Genomic DNA, 15,823 nt, shown 5'->3' on the forward strand with positions numbered 1-15,823 from the left:
TCCGATCTCTTCATACAGATCACTCCCACCCACCCCCCCCCTAGCAATCACGGTGTAGTTTTAGCCTCTCTGTAGCATTTGGTTATTCAGTGAAAGTTTAACGAATATGCACATCTTTTAGCAACATTGTTTGCTGTCCTCCACACGCTTTAACCCTTGTTTGAAGCATTAGGTTGTAAGCTTCAACGCTCCAGGGATTTTGGTAGTGGTTGCTCAATGAGGGGAGCACATTCCTCAATCACTCGGCTTAGATTTTCCTCCAGATATTCCACGGATTTAATGCGGCAACCCTGCCTCTAACCTTTGGCCCAGGGTTTGCCAAATACTTCCCCTATGCTGATTCATCAGCCTTATCTGTTACAGCTGCATATTTGCATGCCTAAGAGGCTGACTACGCCATTGTGCAGTTGTTATCCAAGCCGTGGTCGGCTTTTGCTGTAGCTCAGTGTAAGGTGTGATTGAAGGGATCACTGATAAGCCCCTTTTCAAACATGTATCATGTAAAACACTGCAGAAACCTGTCTCTCACTGACTGTCAAGCTCAGCGGCGGAGTGTTAGGTCGTCTACGTCAGGCCCGCGTCCATCCCGGCACCTCGATCCGACACCGTCACCTGAAGCTGTGAGGTCGCCGTGCCTTCCTCTCAAAATAACAGCTACCCTATCCTCGGTAGCTGTCATACGGCCCGCAGTCTTCATGCACAGTGCTGATCACAACGCGTGCCACGCTGTTTATTTTCCCCGAGTGCGACATCACAGCCGACAGCGGTGGCATTTGCTTGTTTTGCGTGAGCTGACTTCGGGCTGAGGTGCTGAAGCTTTTGTCTCGACGTCGTCATCGTGTCATGTGTTTTTCACAGAGGGCCTGGTGTCGTGTATCAGACTCTGGGTCTGTTGTGCTGAGGGACCCAGGCTATACTAGCTTTAATATGCCTGCCACATCACAAGGCTGATCCATAGGGATGTGTGTGCAGTGCATGTCTTTGCTAGACATGGAGAGGTATCCAATAATAAACAAGGATATGTTTCATGAATTAATCATGGCATAATGGTTGGAAGCATTGACTCAGCGACTTTGTGTGTCATGGTATCAAGACTAGCCAGGGTTTCTGAAATTGAGGAAGTGTTTTTATTTCCCCCATCAGGAGGACAAAGGCCATTAATACTGTTGGTGTTACAACACCGTTTGACGGTGGGGAGGTGTACCTGACTTGCGCGTGTGCCTACACCCGGCTGCATTCATGCGTGTCTATTTTTTGTGCACTTCCTATTCCTCCCAAATCTCCCTGTGCCCACTCTCGCCTTTATCCAGGCGTGCAGTGCAGTCACTCCCGAGAGCAGGAGTGGAGAAATGATTCGCCAGGTTTTGACTGACCTTCTCCCCCAGCTTAGAGGCAGCTTTCTAGGGGGGCCTTTGAATAGCTGACAACCTCGGGGTATATGGGACTCAGTAGTGCAAACTCAAACCACAGTGAGAAAGGCTCTCATTTGCACCGTATCTGGTCAGGACTGGACTGGTTAACGTGCCTTTGTGGACACTGCTTCTGAAGTACGAGAGGCAGTAGGCCAATGCAATAATACAGCAGGGAAATGGGAAATTCATACACGTTTTTGACTCACTTATTTCTTGATGATGAAAGAAAAGTTACATGTAGGCCTAAATACTCTACTATTAATGCATCTACTGTTAATATCTGGGTGAAAGTCAGTGTAAGAGAGCGGGGGGTACCTTTTGAAGATGAGCGAAATGGTGGCGGTGATTGACCCCATAGCAGGCTGCTCTCATACATTATGGAGCTGTCAAAGGCTTTCTATTGAAGTCTGGGCTGTAGCTCACAGGAGAGCAGGGTGGCTCTGGTCAGTTCAAACAAGTGGAGGGATTGACCTTATTGTGCTTTTATTTTTTCACTGTGGTATTTTCCACAAAATAGTTTTGACTTCTTGGAAAATACGTATTTGTTGATGTAATAGGAGAATAATGGATGAGTGGAGATGGATGTTGATGCAACAAATACACCAATTTTGGGCTTTGTGGGAGTTTCTCAAGTGTCAGTTTCACACTTTCAAAGTTTCATCTGCATCGCCTCACTGTTTTGCCCACTACACTGAACTGCTGCTGCTGCTGCTGCTGTTGTGCTTTGTTTATACTGTGGGTCCTGGCATCAGATAAACCAGGACACAGAACACGGCGCCTTCAAGGTCAGCAGTACTTGGTATGACTGCTGCAGAGCAGAGGTAGAGGCAGAGGGGGGTTGGGTTAATAAGTGACAAAAGGCTGCCATTTCTGGCCTCATAGCGTGTACAGAAGAAGTTCTAAACTACTTTAACAGCTACTAACCAGAATACCACAGAACACCAGAAATATTCTTTTATTTCAATTTAAACTTAATTTAACTTTTCTCCCACCAGTAAAATATTCTTTTAGTTTGTATCCAGTGTTTGCTTTATTTTTGGGCAGCTGATCAGACTATGATGAGCCATTTTGGGAGGCGTCTCCCTGTGTGCGCCGAGGCAAATGCAGACTTTAATGCTTGTATTCAGTTTTCTCTCGGTTCAGTCATTGCTGCATGTGTTCTGATCATATCATGGCTCAAAATTGATAAAAATGAGATTTAACTTAATAAATAATTGTGTGTGTGTGTGTGTGTGTGTGTGTGTCAGTCCCACTCGGCTGGCTGCCGGCATATGTCAGCACTCTAACTGTTTGTTTTGAAACCGGTAGCTGGTGGATCACATGTGACTTCACAGCTTTAAGTCCCAGGAGCCTCCAGCACATATCTGTTCTTTCTCATCACCAACACCACCCGCCGTTGCCATGGTTTCACCGTTCACATCCTTCGGTTGACAATTCCTCATCAACACTCCCGACACACCACGCTAATTATCTGATGGTTACTTACAGACAACATGACAATCCCCGCCCCTCCAAACAAACTGGCTGCTCGTGTGCTCACCTGCATGTCTTCTTGTTTTGACGTGTGTGTGTGTGTGTGTGTGTGTGTGTGTGTGTGTGTGTGTGTGTGTGTGTGTGTGTGTGTGTGTGTGTGTGTGTGTGTGTGTGTGTGTGTGTGTGTGTATTTGCATAAATCTGATAACCCTGGGCTTCAGAAATCATTTGAAGCAAAGCTGATATTAAAAGCGTAATAGCCTGGGGTCAGTGCATGTTTGTAACTTCACATATCCTGGTAAAGAGACTTCTAGAGTGCTGCTGTAACTTCTGTATCATGGACTAAGCAGAGCAGGGGAGAGACGGACACACAGCGGTTTCTTTCACTGTATATTGCTTTGGCTTTCTCTCGGGTCCAGCTCTGTGATGTCGGCCTTTGTCTGGTAGAGATAAGAGGTCAGAACGGGCCGATTGTTATCCCCAACGAACTGTGCTGATTGGTTGTCAAGGATTTCAAAGTTTGAAGGGAATACACGGAGCAAGAAGATCGTATTCATGAATATTCATGAGCTCATATTGCAGTATTCATGATAATTAGCGCTGACACAAGTAGTCGATTCATTAATAAGTCCATCAACAGAAAATGAATCGACAACAATTCTGATAATAAATGATTAATTGCGGCGGTAATTTATTAAGCAAAAACGCAAAACGTGCTGAAATATGAAATTTTTACAGATCTTCTCTGTTTGGTATCATTGTAAATTAAATACTGCTTGAGTTTTGGACTATTGGGCAGACAAAACGAGTAATTTGAAGATTTCACATTTTATGGAATAATCTCAAAGCAGTCGCAGGTTAATTGATATTAGAAATAATCCTTTGCAGTCGTAGTGATGAAACAAATGTCTTTGAACAATGTATTTGGTGCAGGTCATACATGTATGTTCAGGATAAAAAAGAAGCAGTAAAAGTAGTTAATATGCACTTGATGTTTAAGTCAACGCTTCCCACTCAGGAACCAAAACTTTTACATACAAATAAGGCTTTAAGTGCCAGCTTTTACCCGGAAAGAAAACAAATGTGCGGTGAGACGGTTGCGATGGTGTGATCGGGAAGAAAGCGCATTAAATAAACACAATATAATGAGAGGTTTTTCAAAAATGTCCCTACAATAGAAATCAAAAGATCAAAGCTAAAATGAGAAAGCTGTCATCATTATGACAAGTGCATTGTCGGTGCCTGGTATCGCTCAGCTCATCCACTTCTATATCTGTTAAATCTGAGGCTTCATACTGAGCCAGAACTTCCATTCATCTTGGATTGAATGCTGCACATCTTGCCTTGGGCTCTGGGGAATTTAAAAAAGAATCAACAGCCTGATTAAAGAGTAAGACGCGTCATTACAGTAGTCTGTGTATACAAGGCATTGAAGGCAGTTGAAAACACACAGACTTGGGTCAAGGCTCCACGATCCCACTCAGTCTGTCTCCGAATAACGACATGAAAAGATGACATGTGATCGGATTTCATGTTGGGTTTGGATCCACACAGGGACTGCATGTATGTAACAGATGTATAGATTAGCCCCCCTCACGGGGTAGTACAGTATAACATGTTTGAAACCAGCCTTAATGCAATTCCACCGAGTGTCGAGCGCTAAATATTCTCGCCAAGTGGATTTCTTTGAGAGGACTGTTCGGCTTCCAGCAGTGAAATAATTGGGCTGTCATTGCATTACTGGTGTTTTTTTTCCCAACCATCACAGACGGGTGGGATTCTGTGAGGACTTTGCCGGTTTGCTGCTGTGTTTTTAAAAAGCTTCCTCATTGAAGGCCTCCTTTTAATGTCTACTACCAACTGGCCTCTATTCGGCTCTCTCTCTATCTCACTCATGCCTCCCTCTGTGTTTACGGGCTCTTCTGTGCCAGTGCTCAGCAAGTTCAACTGCTTTCATGCCTCTAGATCTGTGAAATAAACACAAGTGTTGGCCTGGCTCACAGACGCAGTGCAGAGTGAATAATGATTACATTTTTTTTGGGGGGGCCCAGCTGCAGCTGAGGCAATACATTAGCCCATTAGCTCCTTTCTGCGCTCCTTTCTACAAGACCATCGCCATGAAGACGTAATGAAAATCAGGCAACAACTGCACTGATTTTTCTTATTGAATACTTTTAACTCAAGTGTGTGTGAGAACTCGCTCTTTTCTTGCATCGAGAGTACAATACATGTCAGATATGTGCAGTTACATGTACTGTAAGTGTCAGCACAGTGTGTAGCCTAAATCCTCTGGGAGGGGAATTGGTGGCCACACATACACACACACAAGCACAGCTTCAGCTTCCTGAAAGGCTCCGGAAAACATCGTCTGATTTGATGTGCTGAGAAGATTTTCTGAAACCCGTCCTTCATAAAGAAGTCTCGTGCTTTGTGCTGCCATGCCCGATACGTGCTCGACTCCCAACGGTGTCATAAACTGAATAAAACACTGCAGACTTTACATTCCCCAAGGCTCTTACTTGACTAATTTAACATCTTTCTTTTTTTCCTCTTTTCAGAGGAAATCAAAGAGGAATCAGAAAAATTAAGGTAAGCAGTTGATTAATTACGTACCACAATATGGCATTGAGGGTCATTTAATTGGTTTCGTCTCTCTTTCTGCTTGTTCAGTCACTGTAACATTCACAGCTCGACTGCAAGCCTCTCTGTGCTTTCTCCTGTGTTCAGACTAGTAAAGGGGATTAGAACTGTGTGCGTGTGTGCGTGTGTGTGTGTGTGTGTGTGTGCGTGCGCAGCCTCTAGTGTGTTTTTGTTTGTGTCCTTCTGCCTGGCCCTTGTCTTCTCATTAATGGCTTTCCTTACGAACCCCTGCCTAATGCTGGACTTGTTTTTGAGAGTCCGTGTATGTGTGCACGTTTGGTGGGCTCGTGTGTGGGCTGCCAAATAACGTGTCCCACACTGTCCCCTCCCTCCTCCCTCCCTCCATATTCACCGCCCGTTATCTCTCTCCAGCTTTTCCACTCACTCCCAAATTAGCATTACCAGGCAGTCACCAACTTCATCCGAATGTTAACCCTTGCGGTTAGGGCCGCTAGATCAAAGACAGATAGACGTGGAAGCTGTGAGCAGCCAGCCACACCCAACCTCGCACCAACGCCGCTGCTTTCGGATTCATCTCAGGCACTTTACAACGCTCAGCTTGCAGTCCTATTCAAATTGTTTCCCTTTGTGTACGTATTCTGTAGCACAGTCGCTGACGAGGCGAGATTTAACAAGGAAATCTCAACAGTGATGGGCGATATCTGTCTCAGGATATGTCATTTGATATCACTCTGGAATAATACATCTTGATATCATAGATCTGTTTGTACAGTAGATACAATGGTCAGATGGCACTGAGCGATATTGTCAGGTTACATGCTGTGATATTTTACATTTAGATATTGATATATAGACTTAGACCAAGTGTAAAGAGGACACATCGGGGTGTTTTGGGGCGGACTATGTGCTGGACTTTTGCCACCGGGCGCTGTGACTTCCTGGAGTCTTATCGCCGCTGTGAGGTTGCCAGGCAACCAGCGGAGACTCCAGGTGGTAATTGATCTCCTCGGCTTACTGTTGGGAACAAAGCAAATACGCACACATCCGAAGTACAAATACAGAATTATTTCTTTCAACGGCAACTAGATCAAACTTCAACGGCTTCGAAGAAGTCGGCACAATGCAGCGCTGTTGAAAGCTCCGGAGTAAGGGTGCCTTGAGTGGAGACGGGGTCACGCTTGCTCACGTCAATATTGCTAACGCCAAATATTTAACATTTAATCACATCATGTTATTGATATTCTATTGACTTACTCGCATACAAATCTGGTGACAAAATAGGTGCTGCTAAGCTGTAAGTGAAGCGCCCCGCTGTGGCAGCGGGGAGTCTTTGATGTAGACCGTTACTCGTCTGACTAAAGCGCAGTTAATGGCCATATTATGTTTATTAAGCAGGCTAAGTGTGACGTTGGTGTGATTATAAGGGAGGGAGCAGGCCAGCTGACGTTAAGCAGGGAGTCCAGGAATAAGCCGGAGGAGAAGAAGAGCTCCCCGCAGACACACGACAGCTGAGAGCGATGGAGACTGGGTCAGACCGCACAGATGAGCTCAATCACAGCTCCACTTTGATGTTGTTGTCCAAAAAGGTTTTGAAAATGCTGAGAAGGCTGTAATACAGATATTTTTCTTTCTTCTAAATGTCTGTGTTTATATTTGCACTGCAGTGTTTCCTCTTTAACCGGCGGTACTCGATGCTTGTTTCCTCTTCTGTTTTCAGATAGCTCTCGTAATATTGTTTTTGTTCCCTTCCTTTACTTAGCTCTTCTCTCTTCCTCTCTTGATCTCACTCTAATTCCTCTTTAATTCGTGCTACTCCATGCCTGTTTTTCCTCTCCCCGTCCTTTACAAGGCACTTCATCCTTCCTCTCTATACTGGGTGAGGTCGTCCCTCTGAAAGGAGCCGAAGTCATCCTTTTCTATTGCCAAGAGATAAACAATGCAACCCCTCCTTCTCTATCTCCCTCCCTCCCGCCCTCGTTTGTCCTCTCCCTCCCTCCCTCCCTCTGTTCTTCTCTTATTCCAGCTAGTGCAGTCTGGGTGTGGTGGCTGTGCTTGGGGAATGCCGTAGACACAGGGCTGCTGAGAGCAGTGGTCCATATTTTATGTCTGTGTCTCTGGTCTTAAAAAATTCAGAAAAAAAAGTGTCTATCGTTTGATGTAAGACCAGGAGATGCTGTGTCAGCGTGAACACATGGCAAAGCCTGAATAGTAACCCTCCGGGATTAGTACCCCTCCCTACGAGAGACCACGTGAGGCAGTTGAAGCAGTCAGGCACTACATTGAATTCAGTGTAATAAAGATTTTGTTACTCTGCATTTTCCCAGAGGAACAGGATGCAGGGTAAGACATTAGAGGTTGTTGAAACACGCCAATCTTTACACTCACTGTGTAAGTGAGTTTCTAGTGGCTCCAGCTGACTGACTGGACTGCGTGATCGCTGTGTTCATCTCATCTCATTTTGTTCTGTGTCCTAGTCCTAGTCCGCCCAGTGGAGAAGGCAAATCGGGTTCCAGCACTTTACCGCCAATCAAATCAAAGACCAACTTCATCGAAGCCGACAAGTACTTCTTGCCGTTTGAGCTGGCATGTCAGTCCAAATGTCCCCGCATCGTCATCACCTCGCTCGACTGTTTACAGGTCAGTGGCAGGACACGTTGGACTGCCGATCTCTAAATGTTTCCTCTGAGATCTCACGGCTACCTGAACTAAGTCGACAAAAAAAGAGCCTTGCAAGTCATATTTGTGTGTTTGTGTGCTTCTTTGCACACGTCTTTCTGCCTTGTAGAAGCTGATAGCGTACGGCCACCTGACGGGCAGCGCCCCAGACAACACAGCCCCGGGCAAGAAGCTCATCGACAGGATCATCGAGACCATCTGCGCTTGTTTCCAAGGGCCGCAGACGGATGAGGGCGTGCAACTACAGATCATTAAGGTGTGCCGCTGTCCTCGTCCACCGAAACATCAACGGTTCAATACACAGAGACTTTGGGACGCTTTGACTCGCCATCGCAATAATAATTCAGAAAAGCAGATCGACGTGTCTTTGTATCACTTTGATATACTGTCGTTCACAACATTATGAGTAGCTGCTTTGTAAGACGAGAATTACATTTGTGTTGAATCAATAAGTCTTTTTGAAAAGACTCATTTAGTAGATGTGTAATTATGTTATAAATGTGATCATTTATTTGGAGATGAGCCTTAACGAGGTAATTAAAGTGTGAAGTGGAGAATGCAGTACTTTGAAGACACTGTACCCATTCTCCACCAAGACTATTTGCAGTAGTTGTAGTATTTTTACATATATATATATATATATATATATATATATATATATATATATAAAAAGCTGTTATGGAGTGAAGCACTCGTGTGAAAAAGGCCTTAGAGACATATTTTTACATGTTAAAACGTTCCCAAGGCCCATCAGAAAAACCTGAGGAACGCGTATGTGAAGTAACATAATATAAGTTAGAAATTATGTTTTTAAATGTATTCTGCTCTATAGACGGTACCTTCAACCAATCACAGGCCTCTCTGCACGGACCTATTATCAAACATAGTAATTCCTTCTACAATATACTCTTTTCATCTCAACCCGTCTCTGCCACTTTGACACCTTCTGTCTTCCCTTCTGTCCGTCCAGGCGCTGCTGACAGCGGTGACTTCCCAGCACATAGAAATCCACGAGGGCACCGTGCTGCAGGCCGTCCGCACCTGTTACAACATCTACCTGGCCAGCAAGAACCTCATCAACCAGACCACGGCCAAGGCCACGCTCACACAGATGCTCAACGTCATCTTCGCGCGCATGGAGAATCAAGCAGTATGTCCGACCCTGTGGAAAGAATTCACTCGTGACACATAAACCTGTTTGTGTAGAAAGACACACACAAGTGAGAGAGAGGGCAACTCCTCCCTTGAGCCATTGTCTGATGAAGTTTGACTAACAACAGCCAAATTTTCGATTAAAAAATATCTAGTTGCAGTTTAAAGATGCTGCAACCAATTAAAAGTATGTAAAACCGGCATGGGGTCATTTCGGATTAATGATTATATGATATCGGATAATATAATGAAAGACATTATATTGTGTGGGAAAGCTTTCTGCTTGATGGTTTACTCAAACCACCTAATCCTGATTTCATTAAAGTCTACTGTTTGCTTTGTGTCCAGAGGGACGATTTTAGGTAAAAAACAAAAAAGCTTGCTCTAATGTCATCTTTTTCTTTTTGAATGACACTTTTCCCCCTCCTCACCTGCCTCCCACCCTTCCTTTTGGACACATAGCTTACAAATCACAAGCTATCTTGGTCTCTGGCCTCCAGAAAGCGTGACCGCCAGGTAAAGCGTGCAGGACTGCCGTGACTTGCCTGATCAGAACTCTCAAACTCTTCTCTGTGTGTCTGTGTTTGCGCTTTCCCCCCCCCCCCCCCCTCATTCGTTCATGCACTCATTCGTTCTCTTCCTTTTTTTTGCTCCGACACTGCACAGGAGCAGGTATGCTGTGTACTTCTTCCACCATATGCTTGTGCTGTGGCTTTTTTTTTTGTGGACTTGCCTACAAATCATCACGCTTTTTCCCGCCCCAACTTACATTTTAGCTCACACTCACACCTGAGCGTGGTAAACGTTTGTGCCTGTCTCCTTCCTGACAGCTTTTTTGTTTTGTTTTGTTCTTTTAAAACAATGAGCGACTGGTATTGAGTCAGACGGAGAAATATAAAGAAGCAGTCAGGGGGTAGAGATGGAGAGACAAGGCCGACTCTGAGGCCTATTATTGTGTTGTCACCGCCTGTGTAGTGTTGTGCTGCTGCACAGGGAGATCCGCTCTCTGTGTTTGTGTGTAGATGTATCCTCCTGACTGCAGCTCAGCATGGTATGATCACACACACACACACACACACACACAGTGTTTGTCTGGCTCACTCTCACACAGACTCAGCCTTCACTATCCGACTGAGGTGGCATTTAAATAATGAGCTTAGTTTGTTTGCGCTGCCTTGCCTGTCCCCTCCAGCTTAGGTGCGTTGTCTGACCTCGTTACCGTTTCTCATTTTCAATACTAATTGCTTCACTCGGAATGTGCGTCATTGAATTGAGTTGCTTACGTTTAAAATGTCACAATAGCAGCGGTCTCCTTTTAATTAGCGGTCAACAGCTTCCGGAAGTGTATTTTTGAAAACAAGACACAAGGGGGTTTGATAAAAAAGGAGTTTGTGTACAAAGTAGGTGTGAAATGCAGTTTATTTTTTGGTATGCCTTGTTTGAGAAACAAAACTTGTATAATATAACTTGTGTATAAAGCAGATTGTATAATTGTGACTTGTGGCTAGAAAGGGTGATGAGACAGAATACTGACACCCCCCAGTGTCCCTGCGCTTGGCAGATGTATACTGCTAATTACAGTTATTAATTAAAAAGCTAGTCAAATAGAAGAATCGCCATCTATCACCCCTGTTTTGTAATTGTGTCACGCTGTTTATATTTCCATCTGTAACCCATACATCTCTTAAGTCACTGTGCTTTTTCCTCTTCAAGTCCCTCAAGGCTATGATTTGTATTTTTTTTATGCCCAACAATTCTACAAAAGCACTTGGATTGAACATGCACCATGGGCTGTTTTTGATTGAGCTTGGCTGAGAGAACTTCCACTGCTTGTAATTGTTTGCTCTCTTGTCTTTGGCACTTGTATCGGTGTTGAACTGTGCACATAAGTTACTTCCCCCCCCCCCCCCCCTCTGAGATCGGCAGTAGAGATGCCAAACTTCACCTCTGCCTTGATGCAATCTATTATCTGAAATAACACACTCGCATCACATATTCTTGCCACAACCGTGTGCAAATGCCTTGTGACCCACTTTTAGCTCATGACCTGCCCAGCTAAAGCATAGCCACACTTTCCAGCACTCCGTATCAGAAGCAGCGATACATGTCAGGCATGACGCATCAAGCCAGGTCATGGCTGTATGAGCCATTTGCCATCTGAAACACCTTCTGCCACCAGCCGACTGAAATAGCCCCAGTTCACACCAGCCAGCATGAATCGATTCCACAAAGTTTGTCTCATCGCTGTTTTAGAAGCATGTCCTACTTCTTCTCAGCGAGTGCATTTTCATATACATTTCCAAGAACATGCATCTAAATGTATGCTTTACACACTGTAGATGTCAGAAAAGAATATGAGAAGTGTTTTCTTTGCTCTCTGCTTTGACATCTGGGAGTGTTGTGGCTTTGGGTTCAGTGAGCCCTCAGCGAATCTAAACTTGTAACTGCTGTTATAAGTTTGTTTACATAATCTTAACCTGTCTTTTTCTGTGTGTGTGTTTGTGTCTGTGTGTGTGTGTTGCATGTGCCTATTCTGTGAATGCTGCTGTTCTTTGTGCATATCGTCCTTGTATGTGTGTTTTTGTTTTTGTATTATTTTGTTTGTGTGTGTGTGTGTGTGTTTGTGTGTGTGTGTGTGTGTGTGTGTGTGTGTGTGTGTGTGTCCGCCCCTCACAGCTACAGGAAGCAAAGCAGCTGGAGAGAGAGCGGCACCGGCAGCACTCCCCGGTTACCCAGCACACCGAGCCAGACTCCCCCCAGCTCCAGGCTCACATCCACCCGCCGGACAAGGGTCTGTCCCAGGAGGCCAACGGGGCCGTCACCCCTCCAACTCCCGGTGTCACCATCCCATCCACCCCGTCCACCCCGTCGACACCGGCCCCGGAGGAGGGCAGCAGCAGGTCTGTGTCTGGGGAGCAGGAGGAGCCGAGGGAGCAGGAGGAGCAGGGAGAGCAGGGGTCCGCCTACGAGAGCCCAGATCCAGAAAATGGTTCGGATTTCTGCGTGGCTGAAAATGAACAGACTGAGGCAGATCAAGCCACAGCAGCAGCACAGAGTAAGACTGCGTACATGGAATTATTTTATTGTCCTATATTCTTATAAACTGTATCATGATTTCCCTTTGTTGTTCTCCTTTTATCTACCATAAAAGATAAAAGTACGATAATAACAGTTGGTTTGGAATTGACCCTCCACATGTTACACTATGTTCTTCCCCAATATCAGGTTTTTACAAGTAAAAAAATGTAAATATTCAGAAGACACAAGACAAATGCTATTTACTTTAAGCTAATTAGGGTTCCATACACACATAAACAGCCAGAGAAATGTTTCAGATCACATATATTAATCATTTCATATTTCTTGATCTTTATCTACATTCTGGGCTGGTTGTGTTTGGTGATTAAAATCATCTTGTGAATGTGCTCGATGAAAGCCTTCACTGTTGACATTCTGTGCAATTTCATTAACAGAAAAGAAAAGCCTCCAGAACCAGTGTTTACTTTTTGCCAACATTTGATAGCTCATCCAGAGCTACAATGGCTCATTCATTCACTGAGAGAGCCGGTGTCGAATAAATATGAAGAGCAAGGATTAAAAATAATCACTGACGTTGTAGCTTTATGGATGCTGGCACCAGAATGCACTATGCTTATAGCTGAACGGATGAGTTGATCGCCCTCTGTGCCTTTTAGTCAACGAAGAGGATTTATTTTTTATTTTTTTTGTGTGTGTGTGTGTGTGTGTGCTGTTCAGATGCAGTAGCCCAGCAGAATCCAGAGGCAGGTGAGGAGGAGGAAGAGGAGACGCCAAACTATGAAGAAAAAGCCCAGGAAATCGTGCAGAGTATTTTGCAGGAGGTGGTCAATACGGTTGCAGGAGGTGAGATGTATTCTGTATGCAATAAAAAATATATATGAAAAATTCAACTTATTATTCTCTGAGAGTGTCCGAAACTCTTTTTATTCATAAGCACATTGGGGTTACTAATGGTGTAGAGGCCACACGGACAAAAGAAGAGGATTACTTGTACAACCCCACACTAGTGCATCTGTCAAGTGTGTGTGTTTGTCATGGTGCATTATAGCAGCACCTCCTATGAGCCCTTTTCAGTTTGCTCACCCTTTGTTTGCTATAGAATACAGGTTATGTGGATTTGCTCTCCCCCACTAAATACCTGTGCAAATTTGCACCGTTTTTTGTGAGTGGGAGATTTTGTTTTAATGCAAAACTGACCCTTGCAAATTTAACCAGCAGAATGCTCTGTGGAATCAGTGAATGCATTAGTCAAGGTGACACCTCGGGTGACAGGCGGACTATGCTTCCAGGCCGGTGTCCCTATTTAATAGATAACAAGCACCTCGGTGGGAACAAAATGTGTCTGAAGTCAAAAGTCTCTTCACCTTCTGCTGAGAAATAAGTTACTGGGAAGCTACGCTATAATTTTTGGTAATGTCAAGCTCCCTGAACTTCCCATAGATGCTGATAAAAAGAAGGCAAAGCACTCTGTCTTTGTGTGCAAAAGTTAAAAGAAGCGTCATTAATTCATACACACAAAAGAATAGTGCTTTGGCTTCCTTTTTTCAAGTACACTTTTACCCTTGAGCTGCAGTTTTACAAACAAGCTTTAATGGTCAGGAAGAGCAGAAATGCACTCTAGTATCCTGAAAACTCTCTTAGATGCTGTTCAACATGCTGTTCACCAATGTGTTGTTGCCATTTTCTCTCCTTGTACTTGACCAGAACATCATGATTAACCCCAGATTTAGGTCTGAGAGTTTAATGCCGCCGTGTCGGTTATGAAACGCGTAGTCCTGATTCCCGGTGGAGGATGTTTCAAGGTATCGAGAATAGAGATCCAGGTGTCACCCCTGTCCATCTCCTCACCTGCTCTATCGTCACCACAGGACACTGCTTGGACCCCACGAACCTCTGCTCTGACACTAAGGAGTCTGGCAGCGAGCCGGCGGAGTCGGACCCGGCTGAAGCGGTGATAGAGGGCACCCAGAGCTCCCTGGAGGACGAGGGCACCCTGGGTAGCGACAGCGAGCACGTCCACGCCAACGGCATCCCCGGCACGCCGATTTCTGCCAGCTTCACCCCCTCGCTGCCTGATGACAGACTGTCTCTCTCGTCCACTGACACTCAGGTTGAGGACGGACCACAGTTATTACATTTTTGTTATAAGTTCAAGTCAAAGTAAAATCTACTGGTTACATTTTTTTTACGTGTTATGATTGTTGGCTCGTTTTTAAAAATGTTTAACTTTGTTTATGATGTAACATTTTGGCCCTGCTGAAGAGCTGTACTGGTGGAGAGTCAGAGCAAAATAAAGTACTTGATTTAATCAAAAGACAAAATAATGAAAAAGACTGTCAACACTTGCACTGTGAGGACCACTAAATTCTTTCCAGCTGTATGAGAAGTCCCCGATCATAATTGATTGCACTCCTCTGTAATCAACGTTAAACAAATCTAATAGACTCGGAGGCTTTTATTCACACACTTCTTACCTTTAGTGGGCTGAGACTCGGTGAAAGAAGATGTTGCTAACTGCACACTGAGTTTACTGTTTTTGTTTCTCTGTAGGAGTCGGGAGCAGCGCCGGGACAGCCGCCAGGTGCAAAATTCTCCCACATCCTCCAGAAAGATGCCTTCCTCGTCTTCCGCTCGCTCTGCAAGCTGTCGATGAAACCGCTGTCAGATGGACCACCCGATCCCAAGTAAGAATTCATTACATGTAGTGTGCAACAATGGGATTACGGTGTTATCAGCTCTTTTCTTTTTTTCATTTCAGCCAAATGAAATAATCATTGTGTACAAAAAGTGAGAGATAGAATAATTCTAATGAGAGGGTATAGAAGCAGGCGGTAGTCTGGCTTAGAATTAACGTCAGTCACGGATATTTTCAAGCTTTTGCTCCTAAATGAACAAATAGTTGAAGGTCATGTTTGTAAATGGCCGATTAGTATTATGTTCGACCGTTAGTGGAGCCCCTGTGAAAGACTTCCTGTATTCCCTTGGTTATTATTCAGTGTTGGGTATAAGAAAGGTCGTGAGTCATGGTTTAAGACGAGGATTGCTCCAGTAATAACTGTAGTGTTTTGATAAATGCTGACGAAGGAGACAATGAGGCATCGCCCAGATTTTTCTGAATCACTTCCTGCTTTCATGAATCCCCTCTTGAACTGTTTCCCCTTTTTCAAAGCACCAGAAAGGAGGAAAATAATCTGCCGTCGTTCAATATTACTTCTGACCATGCTCTGGTTTGCCAAAATAGAGGCATCCGATTGGCTCGTCCTGATAGCAGTAGCTTTTGTGAAACAGGATTTCCTGTATCTGGTTTCTGTGTATAACTCGATTCACAGTGTCTGTGGCGCGAATTTTATATTTGTTTACTTTTTATTTATCTAATCTTTTCAAATCTTCAATAGCGTTGGAAAGTGAATGCAAGAGAGCTGGGTGTGTGTGTGTGTGTGTGTGTGTGTGTGTGTGTGTGTGTGTGTGTG

The 15,823-nt window shown here is 44.5% G+C and overlaps 1 protein-coding gene across 3 annotated transcripts in view; it reads left to right on the plus strand.

The window, feature by feature from the left end:
- Nucleotides 1–15,823, plus strand: part of arfgef1 (ADP-ribosylation factor guanine nucleotide-exchange factor 1 (brefeldin A-inhibited)) — a 45,096-nt gene that overhangs the window by 9,730 nt on the left and 19,543 nt on the right. For 2 of the 3 annotated variants that reach the window (XM_031849922.1, XM_031849923.1), the window contains exons 2-10: nucleotides 5,444–5,474; nucleotides 7,961–8,123; nucleotides 8,272–8,418; nucleotides 9,133–9,312; nucleotides 9,777–9,830; nucleotides 11,991–12,369; nucleotides 13,071–13,196; nucleotides 14,222–14,463; nucleotides 14,904–15,037. In XM_031849922.1, coding sequence (XP_031705782.1) covers nucleotides 5,444–5,474; nucleotides 7,961–8,123; nucleotides 8,272–8,418; nucleotides 9,133–9,312; nucleotides 9,777–9,830; nucleotides 11,991–12,369; nucleotides 13,071–13,196; nucleotides 14,222–14,463; nucleotides 14,904–15,037 — 1,456 coding nt within the window. The remainder of the gene's footprint in view (nucleotides 1–5,443; nucleotides 5,475–7,960; nucleotides 8,124–8,271; nucleotides 8,419–9,132; nucleotides 9,313–9,776; nucleotides 9,831–11,990; nucleotides 12,370–13,070; nucleotides 13,197–14,221; nucleotides 14,464–14,903; nucleotides 15,038–15,823) is intronic. The other variant, XM_031849924.1, reaches the window with a different exon arrangement.

This window comes from Anarrhichthys ocellatus, unplaced genomic scaffold (genome assembly GCF_004355925.1).
Source record: "Anarrhichthys ocellatus isolate YVR2014 unplaced genomic scaffold, GSC_Weel_1.0 scaffold10, whole genome shotgun sequence".
NCBI lineage: Eukaryota > Metazoa > Chordata > Actinopteri > Perciformes > Anarhichadidae > Anarrhichthys > Anarrhichthys ocellatus.